Consider the following 19499-nt stretch of genomic DNA (forward strand, 5'->3'; position numbering starts at 1 on the left):
GTATCTGACTTGACAAAACATGACCAAAAATCCGACCAAGAACTATTTTTCAGTCAATAGTTGTGGTTCATGGGCATAGTATTTTGAATACAATGTGAGATTTTAGGGTTACGAGTTCCCTCTAGATTCGACCCTTATCCAGACCCTAATCTATATGATTTAAAAAATCAAACTTAAACTCAAACCTAAACCTTTAAAAAAATTCTTAAGGGTCAAAAATTTAAACTCTTAAATTTTCTATTTAATCCAAACCCAAACCCAAGCTCTTAGCATCCCAAAATAAAGATTCAAAACCCTTAATAAAGTAGGGTCCAACAAGGTTCGAATAGACCCTCACCCATCCTAACCCATCAGATCATCACCTTCTTTAATTTTCATCCACACATTTCTTCTCTCTTAGTATCAATCACGCAATTAAAACATTTTTGTCTAATCCTCCGAACAATTAAACTACGTTTTAATGTGTGTTAATCTCTTTAATAGCAAACTCATAGGTACAATGAGTAAGTGATTTCAATCCATCAATAATGATGAGATCAATGAGCTGGGGATCAAGTGAAATGGTAAATGATATACTCTCTCTATCTCTAACAATTGTGAAACACAAATAACTTTCCAAATAGAACAATGATATACTTACGGTGAATTGACCCAATAAGAAAACCAAACACTTGCGCCAAGATTAAGGGTGTGTATTTTCAGTTACTATTTCAGATCAACAATTACATGAGACAACCTCCTTTCCTTGGATTGCATTAAGTCTTACTAATACTTCTATTCACTAATATGGATGGCCATTGCATTTATCAACACTAAGATGAGTATTACTTCTATGATCATCTACTATGTGTCAGCACTTGTTGCATAAAGTCTTCACTCATTTTCTACCCAAATATTATTAATTTACTATGCATTTCCATAAAACTTGAATAAAACAGCTTGACACCTACAAAAATAAGTTGATCCTTAGTTTTGATTTCTAATGCTCCAGGAGAAATGATCCCTACATAGACATTGCAAGTTGTCCTTGGCAAAGCATGCTCCATCCTGCACAAAACTGTGACGAGTTCAAATTAGAATACTTGCACGCAACGAAAAGGGGGAGAAACAAGATTCGTAATGTAAAAAACAGCTCCATAAACAATGCTATGGATTCTGAATCTAAAGTAGAGATAACCCCATCAGTGAGATAAGCCAAAGAATCAAATCCCAGAAAATTTTCTTCCAAAACTTAGAAAACTTATTTAATTAGTAAGAATATCAAATTTAATGCAAATTTTAAAAAAGAAAAAAAAAATCTTTTTTGGCTCACATCTGAGAACATTCTGTCCCAGAAAGAAAAAGAAAACGAACAAATTTACTAACCTGTTCAGTGATAAGATACATTGGTAAATGGTGTGAGCATAGAACGTGTACTTCTCATTTGAACAAAACAGATAGTTTCCGTGTCGCCTTTGTTTTTCTTGATGCATCTAGATCCCTTACTTGAACGGTTGGCTGCTTTTCTGGTTTATTGAATTTTTTACTCAGATCTTCATCTCCTTTGAAGTGATTAGAGAGTTTCAATACATTCAACATCTTGGTAGAAGCTTTCGGTTTGCGACGTAGTGTCTTTTCCGGAGCCTGAGCATCATGCCATTTCTCCAATTTTGGGGCATTTTTTAGTATATGCAACATCTGATTGGGAGTGTGGGTTTGGCGTTGTTTTTTCAAGGTGGACACCTTTTCTAAGATGGTAGGCATTTCCTTGGGAGCCCGGGTTTGGTGTTGTTTTTCCATGGTGGGCACCTTCTCTAGGATGTTAGACATTTCCTTGTGATTTTGTGCCACCTTTTCGACATCCTTTGAATTTAGCTTACCATGCTCCACTTGCTCAATTTTTGGCTCAGATGCATGAAAAACATCTTTCTCTGAAAGAAGCTTGGTTCGATGATGGGTAATCCCATCCCTCATTGTATTCATAATAATTTTGCCAAGAACAAATCTGGTCTCCGTGATGGCTCCCTCCTTGAGCCATTTGTAGTCGATTTTGTAGTTAATTCTTTCCATGTTCAGAGACTTTATATCATCCACCAGCACGCTAAAAATTTCAGTTACTTTTCTACTAGCTTTCTTTGATATAATCTGCACAACAACATGCATAGGCAATGTTCAAAAATGCCTCTAGACAGTTGATACTATTACAGTATAGAAAAAGAACGCAAAAGAAGCAATCTCAGAATAGCTAAAACCACCTTGTCACAAATTATTAACTCAGTATCAGAAGTACTCAGAACCTTTAGGTGTCGCTGTCTACTCTAAATTGAAAATAATATAGGAAAGCAGTAGGGAATGCAATAAAAAGTCCTCGTAATGATGCTGATTGCTGGCAGTCCTTTTTTAAAGAAGGTTACACCAGTTATCAACCCCAAATCAATTGTAATTTTTAAAATTTAAAGTGTTAAATTATATGAAGTAGTTGCAGCCAAAAATCGAGAAAAATCAGATGCATAGAATTATGGACTTATAAGCCTGCAGAAGCTAAACTCAAATGAAGACGAGTAAATCACATTAAGTACCACGTGTGTTCTGACGGGAACTATAGAAAAATTGTTTAGTAAATCATGTGCATTTTCTATTTACGTAATTACAGATGATGTTAGCAATGAAGGATCAATCGGAAACAAGCTCTATGTTATTACAAGGATCAGATTTGCATACATTCGACCCCAATCGTGCCTTGGCGGGAGCCACTTAATGACATTAAGCTAATGAAATGTTGTTAACGGGAACTACCATCATCCACAACCACCAACCAACTCCACCAAGTCACCACCATAATCAATGGCCACCAACAACCATTGTCCCTCACTTTTCAAAACCGGATTCCTGTTAGCCACCACAAACATTATATTCCCAGGTCTCGACCATTAAATCTGTCGATGTCCATGAGTATTATGCGGGGCAGATCTGATTTCCCAATTTCTAGTTGTCAGATCAGAATTCACAGCGAGAAAAGACAAGGAGAGGCGAGCAAGCAGTGGTCTTAGATCTGGGTAGGGATGGATGTGAGTCAGGGTATGGTGTGTCTAGTTAAGTGGCTTTGGCTTAGAGTGGGGTGACAGCACGGTCTGAGAGGGCTGATGTAGTGTGAGGTGAGTGTCAAATTGTGTGGGGGTGGTGGTGCAGTTAGGGATTAGACAGTCTGCTAATGGTGGTGCTTCAGCCTTCAATGGAGTAAAGAGGGAGGTGTGGAGAGAAGTAGGCGTAGTGATGGGATTGAGTGGGAGTCAACTAGAGATCCAGGGTACAATTAATATATAAGAGAGGATTATCTAATTCTGAAATTAGAACAAAAAGAGATACCAAATGAAAATTGTTAGTGACGCAAACCAAAAAAAACAGCCATAAATGGAAAATGAATCGCACAAAGAAATAGAAGTACTTACATGAGGAATGGTGGGTGAGTGAGAAAGTCTTGTCACATCGTTTTGAAGCACGATCTTACGAAGATTTTTAGAATCTGTTAAAGCGTCAGTATAGTCCAGGATAATAGAAGCAAAATCAGAAACTTTTTGTGCAAGTTTCACATCTGCTACATCATCAAAGGAATCTGTGATCTCTGGAGAAAAATTAACGTGCTTTCCAAAGTGTTTTTTGGCCGCTTTCACACCTTTGACCCAGGTACCGTGGTATAGAAGACAAGACAAAATCCAAACTGTATGAGCGTCTTGAGGATGATTGGCCAATGCAAGGTGGAAAACCATCAAGCTTATCCTGTTTCACAAAAATGTAAAATTCATACATTCAAGTTTCAGCTTGCGTAGACCTTCAACCTGACAAGTTTGCCAGTCCTCTCTTCTCCCTAACTCCAACAAGCACCCCCCCCCTTTCTCTCTCTCTCTCTCTCTCTCTGACATTTATGAATTACCGTTTTTCTTGTCAAGATCCAAACTATCCTTCTCCTACAATAGTCCATTGCACTAATGACATCCACAAAGGCACTTAAGTTGAAAAGTGATCACAGTAATATTTAAGTAGATTCAGTGTAGAGCCAAGCCACAAAACAGCTTATAAACCCTACATGACAGTAGAAGAAAGAGAAATATCAAAGCCTCTTGAAAATTTTGACTAAAATGCCGTCTCAAAATAGCCTGAAAAGTAGCAGCAGTCATAATTGTATTTAGCAGTAAAGAACATTAATCAAAATTCATCCAACCAATCTCCACTAGAGTCAGAAGTTCACCAAGGTTAACCACCTAGAGATCAGAATAGAAAAGCCCAAGTATATTTTTTCAAAAAAAAAAAAAGAAAAAAGATGTTACTTACCACAAGGTAGAATCACAGGGTTGATCCAATGAAACGACACTATCCAGACTAGAAAACAATTTCTGCAAAAAAAAAAAAAAAATAAGATCCCAAATTAGAGGAAGAATAACACACAACGATAAACTTTGCCTTTATCTCTCAACAATCAACATCTTGCAAGAAAAATGCATGTTCAATCACAAAGTTCTAAAGGATGAAATTAAGCATCCTAACTCAAAAAAACTAAGTACACAATCAATGCCACTGAAAACTTATGACTAAAAATGGCTATCAAACCTAGTAAATTTCTAGTTTCTACTAGCTATATATTCAATATACTATTCCTAAATCTGGATCAGACTGATAGACTGATTCAATCTAGATCTACAAATAACAGTTGGTTTATTAAATCAACATAACTTTTACTTAAGTTTAACCACTACAATATAAGAGAATTATGGAAACTGTCATAATAAACATAAAGTGATTTCATATGTCTAACATAAATATAGATCCAAGAAAGTGCGCAGTAACTGATCAGAATTCACAAGTCACCACAAAATGTCCTTACCTAATTTATTTGGAAATTTGCATTTTAAAGGTCCGAACTTTAGGTTGTCATCTTTGGTCCGACCTTTCATTTATATTCAAAAGATCCGAACTTTGTCTCAATATTTCATTAACAAATCTAAGTAACCTCTTACCGGTTAAACAAGTTACCCCATTTATAATTTTTTTTAAAAAAAAGCAGTCATGTGTCACATTTTGATTTGTTTCTATTTTATAAAAAAATAAAACAAAAAAAAAGTATCGACTTAAAACAGAAAAGAAAATAACAATCTACACATCAATGGTAATTCAACCTCCATAACTATAATTAAAAGGAAACCTCCATAACCAAAAGGAAAAGAACAACAAATATGAATCTTTTAATTTTAATTGCTAAAGGTTTGATGGACATACCTTCAATATAATGGCAATAAGAGGTTTATAATGACAACATATCCATACTTATGACTTATGTGAAAATCCATATAGCTATCAAAGATGAACTTTAAAGATAAACATAAAGCTTTTTTTATTCAAAGCTTTGAGTTTGGTAAATTTATACTTATATCTAACAAAAAGCTTTGATTTTTTTCATCATTGGCTGCTGGATGCAAAAAACATTCAACTACCACTGTTTAAAAACCAGAAATGGTGTTTTACGTATGGTGCCGGAAATGAGAAACGACGAGGGGAAGGAAAAGGGGAAGGGGATATTGGTTCATCTAACCTACCTCAATCTTTTGAGATTAAGGCTCTAACATTATTGTCGTTGTTTTAATTAAAATAAACTATAAAGCAATTAAAATGTGACACATTGAAAAAATTTTCTTTTTTTCCCTTTTTTTGGAATAAAATACTACTTCAGGTTACCAAGAGAGAAAAGTCCATAAAAAAAATGTAATACAAAGGCCGAATCTATATAATATAAAGGTAAGGGGTCAGACCATTAAAATATGATTATTTAAAGATGAGGCCTTTAAAATTAAGTATCTAAATTATTTTTTGTTAGAGAATGTTGTCGGAAACAACCTAGTACAAATGTTTTTGTCAAAAACTACCTAATAAATTTCTTTTTTTTTTGTCAAAAAATACCTAGTTTAAATTGTTTTTCTTTGTGAAAGACTACCAGATATTGATTTCCATTCATTAGCATTAAACTTTTTACGTCAAAAACTGCCTTTAAAAAATTTTCTTTGTGAAATAAGACCTGATCAAAGATTTTCTTTGTGAAAGACTACTTTTAAAGGTAGCTTTTGACAAAAACATAAAACAGTATAAGGTAGTCTTTAAAAAAAAATTTTTCATTAGGTAACTTTTGACAAAAAAAAAGTTATTAGGTAGCTTTAGACAGCTAAAAATTTATTAGGTAGTTTTTGATAAAAGGATTTTATTAGGTAGTTTTTGCCAATTTTCTCTTTTTTTGACTATAATTCTAAAAAAGATCATAATTCTCTAAACTAAAAAAGTATGAAACACTGTTACAACCAGAGAAGAAAGCAATTAATTTTAAATCCTATTTGGTATTCTCTGAATACTCCTCGCTCAATTGTAAACTTACCATCAACATTACTGGAGTTTGTCCATCAGACTGATCAGCAAGGTAACCAGCCTGGAAAACATTAAACAATCAGACACTGTCACAAGGATGATTAAAAGCACTGCTCAAAAAGTATTTTAACGACTCACATGGAATGGAAATAATAAATCAAAAAGATTGAATTGCTTTAGGAGCAGAAGGGAAGACTGAGCAGCTCCATATGAAAACAGATTATTCATCTCCCGCATTAACCTGTTCTGGGAAGCTCAAGAGTCAATAGAAGAAAATATTGTAAGTCAATCAAAAACAAACAAAGCATTCCAGGCGCGTTTAGAAGGAACTACAATGATTAATCACCTCGAATTTATTTATAAAGAAAAAACAACTTAGTTGACATTTCTTTTGAGATAAAATGGTGTTCTTCACAGCCAGTAAAATCCAACTTAAAATGAAATTCAAAAGTTAATAGATTGGACAATTTCCCGAGTCGTGGTGAGTACTTGTAATCAATTCACGTGTTGGTTTGCAGTGCGCGCATTGGAATCTAACATTTACCTTGAGATTTGTCTTTTACATTTTTCCTCTAAAGGGCTTATGAAAAATAATTCATTTATTTTGTGTCTTTAACAGATATCTCTGTTCAACAGTGTTTTGACCTATTAAGTGATCTGTAGCAACTATATCCTCTCAATGCTAAAATTTGTTGATAACAAATAGTGATAGGAGTAAGTTACACCGGGCCCACCGCCCACGCCTAAAATCACAAAATAATCTTTTTTTCTGAAAGATTTTGTGTATTACCCAAAAGGAACCAAAATAATCTTCTTGAAGTGAAGTGAAAGTAGAAAAACTAAAAACCCACATATCAATTGCTTTTTTAAAGGTTGCATTATTAAAATGGTCTGAAAGGCATCAATGCAAAAAAGTAGCCGATGATAAAAAAAAAACCAAGGCTGGCCATCAAATTTCCTATTTCCAATACCTTATCCAAAGTCTTAACAGAATCATGGAAATTGTGAATTGCTTTCTCCGTGTCTTTTGCAAATGAGAATCCTAAACGAGCGGCAATTCGGATTCCCCGCAAAATTCTAACTGCATAACAAGATTTCAACTTAAATAAAAAAATGTTTGTAAGTTCTTTAATGTTTTGCCAGAGTATCAAAATCCTACCACAGTCCACTTGGAATGACGAGTAAGCAGGGACTAGAGTTCGTAGCTGAGACAATAAGATCAAGAAACATCATAATAACAAGAAATCAATCAACCAATCATAACATATAAAACAAAGCAACAACTTAAAAATATAATATAAAGCACCTTCTTGGCACTCAAATCTTCCATTCCATTGGAATAATCATAAATTTTGTGTGCATATGGATCATAGAAGAAACTGCTTACAAGCAAAAGAATAACATAGTTAATTTATCGTAAAAATCCATGCATAAAATAAGACTCCAAGAATCCATCTCACTAAAACAATTAAAAGAATCAAGAGGAAGTTAGAAAGTACAAGCTGTTATTGTTAGCCGACCTAAGGAAAGAGTATCCAATATAGTATTTGTGTAATTGACTTGCACCCAAGAACGTTGACATAGCAAGTAAAGAAACATGAACTATTTTGTACTCAATTCTTAAGCCATGCATTATTCAGAATAAATATGCATTTAATTGTGCTCTTACAACAACAACAATAACAACAACAATAGCAACAACAATTAGCCTTAATCCCAAAAGATTAGAATCGGTTACATGAACCAATATATCAGTTCCAATATGTGCTCTTAGAGGTTCTTTAATTAAATTTGATGCCAAAGTGTTAATCCCATTAAATGATCGAGTAAGCCGGTGAGGTAGATGGTCTAAGAATATATCTCCCGTGGTTGTCTACAAAGATCCTCCACCTCCATTCTATTATATTAAGTTATATTCTATACTTCAAGGAACATAAGTTTAGATCAAGGCCAATAAGTTCAAATAATTGACATATAAAAATAATTTCAAAAGAAATAAGTTCAAAAACAGTACAATAACAAATAAAGACCGACAAGTTCAGTTTTGCAAAGCGGAGCCTTTTAATATCAGTCTAAACTCACTCCATTAGTTAACTTTTACTTAAGCTTCTTAAAACATCCTCATACTCTTTTAATCTCAACTCTTCAAAGTCCTAGCATGTTGTACTTAAATATTAACCCTGGGTAATTTAAGGATCCACTTGAAGCTTTTTTCTTTCTCTTTTAGCTTTATAATGTCTCTACTTATCTCTTTTGTGCTAAAGTGACACTTAATGTACATCATCCTACTCCAGCTTAATTTAAGTTCTCGTGACTTCGAATCTTGTCCCCAACATTCTAACTTACCCCATCTCCTGTCTTATCAACTAAAATGATATCGTTAGCTAATGACATGCATTAAAGCACGTCTACTTGACCCGAACGATTATCTCATCACTGTAAACAAGTGATTACGGTGAAAACTTTGTGAAAGCTAATTGTAATGGGAAAACCTTTGTCGCCTCTCCACATGTCCTAATATTCTTTTCACTTCTCGATACATATCTTGCACTATATTAATATGATACCCTTCTTTGTCATTGTCCACAAAAGTTCTCTTGGTTCCTTTTTCCAAGTCGATGAAAACAATGTGAAGTTTTTTTTCAAGCAATATAGTACTTTAGTGTGGTATGGTGCTTTAATATAAAGTCCAATATCACGTGATTTCGGATCGGTAAACTGAAAATCCGAGTCAGCACACCTGTTCTGAGCCAAGTCAGACAAAAACCACAATTTATATTTCTTTTAGCCCTATCTCTAACTCAATTTGTCTCTTCTAAAAATGAAAATATAAGCATTCTGTGATATATAGGATAAAGGGATTTTTAGGTATTTTAGTATTGGTTAGTTATAGAATATATTAGAATAAAAAAGAATAACAAGAAACGAGAAAGGGCATAATTTTAGGTATTGACATTTAGTGGGTTTTATGCTCATGTCTTAGGAGAGTGCAAGCCTCGTGAATGCTTGTAGTATCTTTACCTTTACTGTCCTCTATTTTAATCTTGAATCACAGAATTATACATCCATTTACATTTCACTGATTGCTTATATTTTTCTACGAATAATATTTTGGAATGATGATGAATCCAGTCTATTACAACTAATATCAAAGCAAATCGGTCCCAGGAGACCAGTATGTTATTGCAGCAGCTGAAATCTTTGAGTCTGACACAAAGATTAGTTCAGTGGAAGCAATTGCAATTAGCACAAAAGAAGAGTATTATGAATTTCTGAAGCAATAATATAACAATATGACGACAGAAATGCAAAAGAAAGTAAGCGAGGACCTTGAAGAGTTTAGGAAAGAGACGGTTGAGAACATGTTTCAAGATTCAAAATCTTACAAGATTTCTTTCAAGAAGAAAGAAAACAATTAGGCTATTTAATATGCAAGAAATGAAGAGGAGGTCGTGCGAGCAGATAGATGTGTAAAAATGGCTCTAGAGAAAGAAAGTATAGCCATCTCAGAATAATTCGAAGATAGAATAGGAAAGATCTCACTCACAAATTTCAATTTATGGGTAATTTTAATTAAAATAACTCGCTAATGTAGGTGCAAGTGAAGAGAGAAAATGGTTTAACCATGGAGAAGAGTGAACTTCAGAAATCAAATAGTAGAGAAGATTGTTGTAAAAAAGAATCTTTCCTCCATTGTTAAAGGCTTTAGCGAGAGAAAAAGTGAAATCATAGTGATGAAGTTGATATCACTACAATCACAAGGAAGGTGTGCCAGAATCCTATCTCAATGAAGGTATTTTGGTCAAAAAAACCATAAGCAAAAATATAGAGTTAAGAGACAAGAAAAGAGAGATAAGAAGAAAAGAAAACAAAAAATAAGGGAGACTTATAAGAGAGAGAGAGATGGTGGAAGGCACCTAGAGATGTAGCCGAAAAAAGGAAGATCAGGAAGATAAATACGGGTTGCTCACTCATTGACAAGGCTACTGTAGACGCCTTTAACATTTTTTTGCTAAAGGGAACGAAGGAGACAAGTGATGGCTACTATGGTTGAGGTATATTTGTCGAGGAATACCGCCAGAAAACAAAGCAAGGGAAACTGGTCCGAAAATAAGGTGTTGATGATACTCAACATAATCTTGCCAAGAAGAAAGAAGACGAGAATGACAAATGGCTTTGCAAGGGAATGGCTACCTAGGAAAGTTGTGAAGTTGCAACTTGCAAGTTTGGTGGTAAGCTAAAAACTCTCAGGGTTGTCGACAATTATGAAAAATGTGAAAAGTGAAAAGAGATGGAGACTTGGTTGAAGGAGGTATTGGGAATGTCGAAAATGTTGATGAGTGAGTATAACTAGTGCACTAAATAATTAACCTCATCAAAATGATTAAAGGGCCCCACCTATATGATATGTGAGTTGTCAGCATGCCATTCCAATTCAAAGCATGTGAACATTTGTCTTCTAAGGAGAAAAAAAGCTTCTACATCTTTTTTCTAGGGCCGGAATAGAGTGGCCCGTCCAGACTCTTTCAAAAAAATTTTTTGGCACCCAAAATTTTTAAGCCTAATTTTGCACATAATATTTTCTCCTTTACTCGTTCATTCTGAAAGACCAATTGTTCTTTGCAAACCTCAACTTTTAACCAAAATCCTTATTGGTTACAGCTCGAGCCATCTTCTATCCGCTTAAGGACAAGGTGGAACTTCAAGCAGTTGGTAATGTGATATATGGGATGAAAGGGTATTTTAGTATTAGTTAGTTATAGAATATATTAGTATAAATAAGGATGAGGGGAAATAGAAAAGGGCGAAATATTTGGTATTGACATATAGAAAGCTTTATTCTCATGTCTTAGAAAAGTGCAAGTCCCTCGTAGCTTGTAATATTTTTACCTTTACTATCCTCTATTGTAATCTTGAATTACAAAATATACATCCAAATTTACATTTCACTAATTGCTTTTGTTTTTCTTACAACTAATATTCTGGAATGATGAAGAATCCAGTCTATTACATATTCCTAAAGTGACACGTAGGGATGGCCACGGAGCGGGTTACCCGGAACCGAACCGGAACCGTTAGCGACAGGTTCCGAACCGGCCCGAACCGCGGAACCGTGAAACCGCTGGAAAAAAAGTTGTCGGAACCGTGAAACCGCCGGAAAAAAATTGCATGAACCAGACCTAAGAACCGCGGGTTGGAACCGGGACCGGTCCGGGTGAACCGTCTCAACGGTTCCATGGAACCAGACCGGAAAACTAGCCGTTGCAAATTTTCCTATAAATACCCATCACTTTCAATCATTTTCATTCACAACTCATCTCTTCTCCTACTCTCTCTACTTAATCACTTAATTACGCAATTATTCTCTTAATTACATAATTAGTCTTTTAATTATTTTTTAATTTAATTAATTACATAATTAGTCTATTAATTAATTATTTATTTCTTAATTCTATTATTATTATTTCAATATTATCAATCATGTCTTCTTTTTTGAAAAAAACCTCTAAAAAAGTTATTAAAGTGGCAAAATCATTGGGAGGTTTTAGCTCCAAAAGAAAGGCCACTCCAATTCCGTCGGTATCAACAACACCTTCGATTAGTAATTATAATTATGAACCAAATTACCCAGAAGGGTACGACCAAAAATTACATAATTATGCAGAAGAAGTGGAAAGAGAAATACAAATTGATGAAGAAGAAGAACAAGAAGAGGAACCAACGACCCCTACTAGGATACATATATCTCGACAGTTATCAACAAGATCACATGAAGAACAACTACAACAACAACAACAAAGACAAGCTCGTGGTAAACGAGTCAATTTCCAAATTATCGGTTAGTTTTATAATTTTATTCTTCAAATTGATTAAATTTTAAATTATTATTTATTTATATATCGTGGTATTTGAGTATGTCTTTATATTTAAATTTAGATGAAGATGAACCAGTAAGACAACATTTTCCGGCAATGTCACCTCCTAGTGGTAGAGCTGTTTCACATGTGTGGTCGTATTTTACAAAAGAACCAACCGACAATCCAGATGTTTTCTTATGCACTTGTCAAATTTGTGAAAGTCAAGGAGTAAAACCCTTAGTTTCATACAATTTCGCCAGAGGTAAATACTTTTTCAGTTTTTTATACATACATTATATATTCATATTTTATAAAAAATTATTTATTGTGTTTTGTGAATACGTGTTAGGTGGTGGTAGGGGATCTTTTAACAAACATTTGGCAAAGAAGCATGGAATCACAAAAGAAACTCATGCAGCAAGCGGTAGCGGGACCACAAGTGGAAGCCGAAAGTGGGACATTCCCAGCACAGGTATGCCTTTTAAATATAATCGTAATGATATGATTGATGAATTTTCTAAGTATGTAATTTGTGATGAATTGCCATTTAACCATGGTGAAAGTAGGGCATACGAGCGTTACACTAGAAAAAGTTTGCAACCACAATATAGAGCAATCCCTAGGAGCACGCTTAAACGACGCACAATTAAATTATATGAAACAATGCGCTATGAATTAGTAGAAATGTTTAAATCTTTTAATGGTAGGATTAGCATAACAATTGATATTTGGTCTGCTCCCCACATTTAGAATCTTATATGTGTGTAACAGCACATTGGATAGATCAAAATTGGATTATTCAAAAAAGAATAATTGCTTTTGAGGCAATGCTAGAAAGACATACGGGTGAAAACATAAAATATAGATTAGTAGAGATATGTAGAGAATGGAACTTATCAGATAAGATATTTTGTTGTTCTACCGATAATGCAACCGCTAACATTAAATTTATGGAACTTTTGTATAATGAACCTGCATTTAGTTTTATCCTTGGGGGTAGCTTATTACACATACGTTGTTGTGCTCATATAGTTAATTTATCTTGCCAAGCAGGTATAAAACAATTAAGCAATTTATTAGATCCAATTAGAGACATAGTGAAGTGGCTTAGAATTGGACAGATAAAGAGACGATATAAGCAATTATGTGACCAATATCAACTAAAAAAGTGTATTGGTCATTAGATACTCCTACACGTTGGGGCTCAACCAACGATTTATTAAGAAAAGCAATTGCTTATCGTCCAGTTATGACACAACTTTATAGTGAGAGTAAAGATAGTTATATAACTGATGACACATGGGAACTAGCTATAGGTGTACAATATTATTAGAAGCGTATGACCACGCAACTAAGATTTTTTCATATGTTTACGAACCAAACGTCCACTTAGTAATAAGTGAGTGTATTACTATTTTTTATCACCTTCTTAAACATACGCATGATGATACTAACCCATATTTAAAGCCGATTCTTGCAGATATGATGGATAAGTGGAAGACATATTTTACCGATTTTCCTTATATTTATGGATTTGCAACCATTTTAGACCCATGTTTTAAAACAGAAGTCCTTACTAAAGTAATTGAATTTTACTACCAATCATTAGATCGCCCGCCTAGTGATGTACATAATTATGTTGGAACTTGTAAAAAACTTTTAGCAGAACTTTATGATTACTATGCTAGTGTATATAACCCAAAACGCAATACGTTTAGGCGTGCTAACGTCTCGGCACATCCCTCTTATTATAATTCCGTAATAGCTAATATAATGAGCCAAGATGATAGTTTTGTAGGATCATCTTCTTCTTCACCCTCCACTGCATATTTAGAATTAGATAATTATCTTAAACATTACTTTGAAATTGACTAAGGTAGCTATAGTATTTTAGAGTGGTGGAAAGAAAAATCAATAAAATTCCCCATATTATCGAGAATTGCAAAGAATATCCTTGCAATTCCTGCTTCTACGATTGCGTTAGAGTCTGCTTTTAGTGCAGGTAGAAGAGTTTTAGACGAAAAGAGATCTCATCTTGCTCCATATAGTATTCAAATATGTGTTTGCAAGAAAGATTGGGATCAAGCGGAGATTCGAACACAAGGACTAAGGAATGATGATGATCAATGCGATGATGATGATCTATGGATGATGATGGTACATCTGCATCATCGTCAGGAGGAGAGTCAGCGGAAGCATCTAACCAACCACATGATGATGACGAAGACGAATAGGATCAATCGGACAACGATAAATCAACATTCAACAACTACAAATAAAAGGTATGACAAAGAACTACGTGGGCTTTGATTCCTTCGGGATACGTAGGCAGCTTAGTATTCCTTTGGGTACTAGGTTCAAGTCCATTTTCTCCCTCTTTTTTTATTAATCATCTTTATCGACATTATCATTGATTCGTTTCTTATTAATTTATTATTTTCATTCTTTTTAGTAAATATTTTAATAACGATGACAACTTGGCAAGCAATGAATTTCGCTAATAATCAAGTAATCATCAAAGGTACGTCCGCAATATTATAGTATTTTTATATTATATAATATTTAAAGGAAAAATAAAAATGGAACCGATGGTCCAACCTGCCCGTCCCGCGAGTTGGAACCGCCGGAACCGCCAAGGAACCGTTTGGAACCGCCCGGAACCGGAACCGTTCGCGACAGGTTCCAAATGGAACCGGAACCGGGTGGAACCGGAACGGAACCGGCCCAACCCGGACCGTGGCCATGCCTAATGACACGTAAAAGATAAAAAATAGAACATCACAAAAGAAGAAGCATGAGGAAAAGGAGAGAGAAAAAAAAAGAGATCGTCACTTGAGGCTTATGAAATGGGAAAGGGAAAAAAGAACAAAAAATAGTCGGTGTTTGTAGCATTTGTTTCATCTCGCGTATATGATTAGAATCTCCAACACTTTATTTAAGCAATCAAATCAAACTCGAACTTTGATTATGAATGATTGACCATGACTAGATTATAGGTGTCGTGTGATTTTAGTAGGCGTTACATCAAAGAAGATTAGTCGTTGTTAATGTAATTCTCACGGTCATATGGTTAGTTAAAGAGTAAAGAGAAAAATGATGTACAAACTTAAGGTAAATTACAATTATAAAATATAATATTGATTAAATATGTTTTCCACCACTCTTAACCTAATGTAATACACATAAGAGTACGCGTCTTTCTTCAGCCAAAAAACACATTTTTTTTTTCTTTTTGAGGAAAGAGGAATGTACTTGCATCTATAGCATCTTTGCCCTTTAGGCATTCTTCTTCATACTATGAAATTCAATGCAATTTAGGATCAATTGTTGCACAGTTTGTTTCAAGCAAACGATATAAAACTAAACCCATAAATGGTACTTCAAAGGTCTAAGATGGTCATGTAATTCATTAAGGACGCTCAAATATCTTTGACCAAAATATAAGAAAAACCAAAACTTGATCCTTTATATATGTCTTGACATGGTTATTCTTGGCAAAATTGCAAGCCCAGCAGCATAGAGAAATGGAAATGACAAATACCTATTGACTGTAAAATCTCGATGCAAAGAATTTCTCCAGAGCAAGAAATCTTTTTCATCATAACCTTCCGGCATTTTAGATAAGTAGACGTTATTTCCCTTTTCATGGTCTTTTGATGTTTTAAAGCTCGATACCTCGAAGCAAAAAGATAAAGAAAAATAGTGAAATTAGTAATATAGAAAAGAACACAGAACATTCAATTGTCAATTTTAAACAAATACATTCTCAGATATTAGTTTACAAACCTCAATTTCACATCCTCCAACATGAACTAGACAAATTGGAAACCTCCGACCCACTATAAAAGCACGAGGAAATTTTTTCTTGACCTACAAAGACCAATTGAAGAAATTTACAAATGAATACTACATAAATGAAACTTAAAAAAAAATTCCAAACCAAATATCAAATACTTGTTTGAGGCTTGCTGTTGTGACCACATCAAAATCTTTGGGGGTTTTCTTCAATAGTAAATCTCTAACACATCCACCAACCAAAAAAGCATCATAACCTGCATCAGTGCCATATAGTAAAAATGCGGTAACGGTTGCGATCGCGGTAACGGACCGCTGATGCGGTAACGGGAGTGATGCGGTTATCATAATGTTTAAATATCGGTCAAAACCATAAGTATCCCTTAGAGCGGCCCAAAACGCGGTTTTTTTACACCTTTACAATGTGGGAAACATCGGTTTGTTTGTTTTGAAAACCTTTACAACGCGGCCGATGCAATGCGATGCGGCCTTGTTTTTATTCTATGATCAGTGCCTTATTATATCAACCAAATGCCAAGTTACTTCCGCCTAAGCAAATGTATGCTAGTAAAGTATACAAATATGGCATGTACTCTAGAAAATAAGTTTTGACAAATGTAGACTAGAAAACATATGGAAATATGGCATGTTCTTACGAGATAGAACACGCATTTATAAATGCTTTAACAATCCAATGATATTCCTATGCATCCTAAAAAAAAACTTCATCATTAAGTACCTCATCCCAAATGAGCCTGACCTAAGAGTATAAAAGGAAGGATCATCGGCCATTGGCCAGAAGAGTATTTATCCAAAAAATTTTCATTTATAGTTTTAAAAGTGATGTTGATATCACACTTATATTTGTCTAAAGATGTGAAGGCAAAGATAAAAACTCAGTATATACATCAAAAGTGAAACACAAATCTTGTGAGAATAGGTATTGAAATAGCTAAAAGAATGGAACCATGTGGCTTTGTAAATAAGTAAATGGAAAACAAATTTCTAGTTATACAAGGAATGGAAACAAAAAAATCCATAATTATTCAGCCAATGTTCTTGTTGGAGTAACCATTTATTTTCAACTAGCTTTAAAGTTACTCTTAGCTATTAAGGAATAGGTGCAATCTTCCTTTAGCTAGCTTGAAATGCCTTGCCATATGCACCCTAAGTAACTGAATATTGCACGAGATGAAGAGATAATATGCTACAAGATCTCTTTTTTTGTTTCCACTTTAAAGGTTGGAAAAATTAGCCTATTCGCCTCAACTTCTAGTCTTCACTTATAAGGTTGTACTCTTATAGTGGGAAAAAAAGCTTGTCATGAAATCAGATTAAAGCTTTCGTATTCTCATTTAGTCTTTTGTTATGAAATTGTTATTAATTTATCATTCGTATTGATGTAGATATGTATCTACTAATCATGGAAATAAGAAGATATATTGAAAAGCTATTAAATACATACAAAACTAAGAAGCAAATCAAGTAAAAGCAATAAAGAACCTTCATCTTTTAGATGCTTAACAACAGTCTTTGGTGCATATGGTATCTTGGACAGTATTATTCCTTTGGATGTCGAATCCATCTTTTTCCATTTTGAAGTGTCTGGAGCATCACCTATGACAAGATATAAATAGGAAATGATTAATTAACATGTGTTAATTATGAGTCAATTGTATCCTACGAATAGGAAATGAAGAACATTCATTCAATTGCATTCCTCTCACTCTTAAAGCTCTAATCATTTGCGTTAATTATGAGTCAATTGTATATTACGAATAGGAAATGAAGAAAATCCATTCAATTGCATTTATTTCATTCTTAAGCTCATACAGAAGCAATATCATGTAGCTATATACTGAATAAAGAACCTCAAAACTAGTTAAGCTAAGCAAAAGAAAGATCATAACTGACGTATAAAGCTTTTTTTTTATGGGAGAGGGCCCACAAAATATATTAGTAGTGAATTGAAAATTGTTTTTATCTTAAATTACATCATAGTGTAATCCTGCTCTTTAACACCGATGTTTAAAAGGGCTAGGGTGCACAAAGGCAATACAAATCTTGGAGCCTATGCGTAGGCATACACTGCTAGGCGCGAGCCTCATTGAAGATAACACAATCCTATAAAAACATATCACCTCATCACACTTTACTCTTTTCTCCCTTATGCCTCCTTATATACAGAGATATATGAGGACTAAAAGAAGCGTCTTTTCAATTAAATGGGAATTTCTAACACATGCGTTGGGGCCATAACCTCTACCTAATTAATTTTAGTGTAATATATCTAATTTTCCTCATCACCAAAAAAGATCATCACAGCGGTATCTACACTTTATGATATTCATGACATTATTGTCATTAAGTCTAATGTACCTTTAATAAACTACTTTAGCATTATGGCATTGGTTATACAAATGATGATTGACACATTTTCTTTATAACATATGAGGCCCTAAATAAAATCTTCCAACCCAATTCAGTTAACATTAAGTAAAGCAAGACATGCCTGCATAAACAATGCCGAGAACATAGCTTATATCAATGAACATAAAGCTCTGTAATTTGATACAATACAATTACTTGCAATATATACTCAATTTCTTAAAATGTTTATCAAAAACAAAAAAAACAAAAAAAACAAAAAAAAAAAAAAGGGGGGCTGTTACCGGGGGAAGCCATTATAGGACCAAGCTCGTCAAAAAAATCAGCTTCCGAACAACCATCAACAAATGTGTGACAAAATCTCTGAAACAAAAGAGTATTAAAAATTAATAAATGTGAAAAAGAAATGTCTAGAAAGTGTTCGATGAAATGCCCGAAAGAACAAAAGGAAGATAGAAGAGAGATAATCCTACAATAGTAAGAAGAACAACCTGGTGTAGCAAAAGAGGTTTGAGTCTATGAAAAGAGCCTCTTAGTTTGAGAACTGCCGCCATTGTTAAACTCATTCATGTAGATGGGACACTCCAAATCCACATGCCGCCATGGCCCATGAAAGAGATAGAAGATACCTGTGTTTAGAAAAGAAAAGAGAAAAAAAAAAGCGGCCACTATTTGACTGCGATGCTGCCCTGGGAATGGAATGTAATGTTTTGATGAACAAGGAACTCATATAAATTAGGCCATCAATTTCACTTCAAATTAATGATTTATTACTTCACTCGCCAACTTAATTATATTTTTGAGAAATTATATATGTTAGATAAATATTTTTTAAAATTTGCATGTGCGTGTTGAGTTTTTAGTTTTTTTTATATAGTAGACAAAAGGTTAGATTATTTATTAAATTAAGTACTCTTTTCAAACAAATTCGAAAAAGTATCTCATAAGATTAATCCTAGTGTTTACTTTTACGAAAAAAAATAGAAAAGTTACAAACTTAGTGTAAACATACAGATTAAAAAAAATATTTATCCACTACGTTAAAAAGCCAAAAAAATTAATAGTCACCTATTA

The 19499-nt window shown here is 34.0% G+C and overlaps 1 protein-coding gene across 2 annotated transcripts; it reads right to left on the bottom strand.

Moving 5' to 3' along the window:
* Positions 1-277: 277 nt before the first annotated feature.
* On the bottom strand, positions 278-19136 carry LOC130823783 (uncharacterized). 2 transcript variants are annotated; one of them, XM_057688552.1, is made up of 15 exons: positions 18917-19136; positions 18710-18788; positions 17541-17654; positions 16197-16294; positions 16029-16112; positions 15784-15917; positions 7691-7763; positions 7544-7589; positions 7356-7465; positions 6523-6630; positions 6395-6445; positions 4309-4370; positions 3429-3756; positions 1366-2124; positions 278-1047 (listed from the first exon to the last, which is right to left on the bottom strand). In XM_057688552.1, exons 1-14 carry the CDS (start codon positions 18989-18991, stop codon positions 1420-1422), a joined length of 2067 nt encoding a protein of 688 aa, XP_057544535.1. In that variant the 5' UTR covers positions 18992-19136; the 3' UTR covers positions 278-1047; positions 1366-1419. The 2 variants fall into 2 exon arrangements, with proteins under 2 accessions (XP_057544535.1, XP_057544536.1); XM_057688553.1 differs by having other exon boundaries at positions 282-1057.
* Between the last annotated feature and the right edge of the window lie 363 nt (positions 19137-19499).

Source organism: Amaranthus tricolor, chromosome 9, assembly GCF_026212465.1.
Source record: "Amaranthus tricolor cultivar Red isolate AtriRed21 chromosome 9, ASM2621246v1, whole genome shotgun sequence".
In the NCBI taxonomy this organism is placed as follows: domain Eukaryota; kingdom Viridiplantae; phylum Streptophyta; class Magnoliopsida; order Caryophyllales; family Amaranthaceae; genus Amaranthus; species Amaranthus tricolor.

Excerpts from the sequence above, each read along its gene's own strand:
- LOC130823783 (XM_057688552.1), bottom strand. The coding sequence starts at position 18,991 with ATGAGTTTAACAATGGCGGCAGTTCTCAAACTAAGAGGCTCTTTTCAT. Across the intron at positions 18,789-18,916 it reads AACCTCTTTTGCTACACCAG|AGATTTTGTCACACATTTGT; the intron begins GTTGTTCTTCTT and ends CTTTTGTTTCAG. Across the intron at positions 7,466-7,543 it reads GTCATTCCAAGTGGACTGTG|TTAGAATTTTGCGGGGAATC; the intron begins GTAGGATTTTGA and ends CTTGTTATGCAG.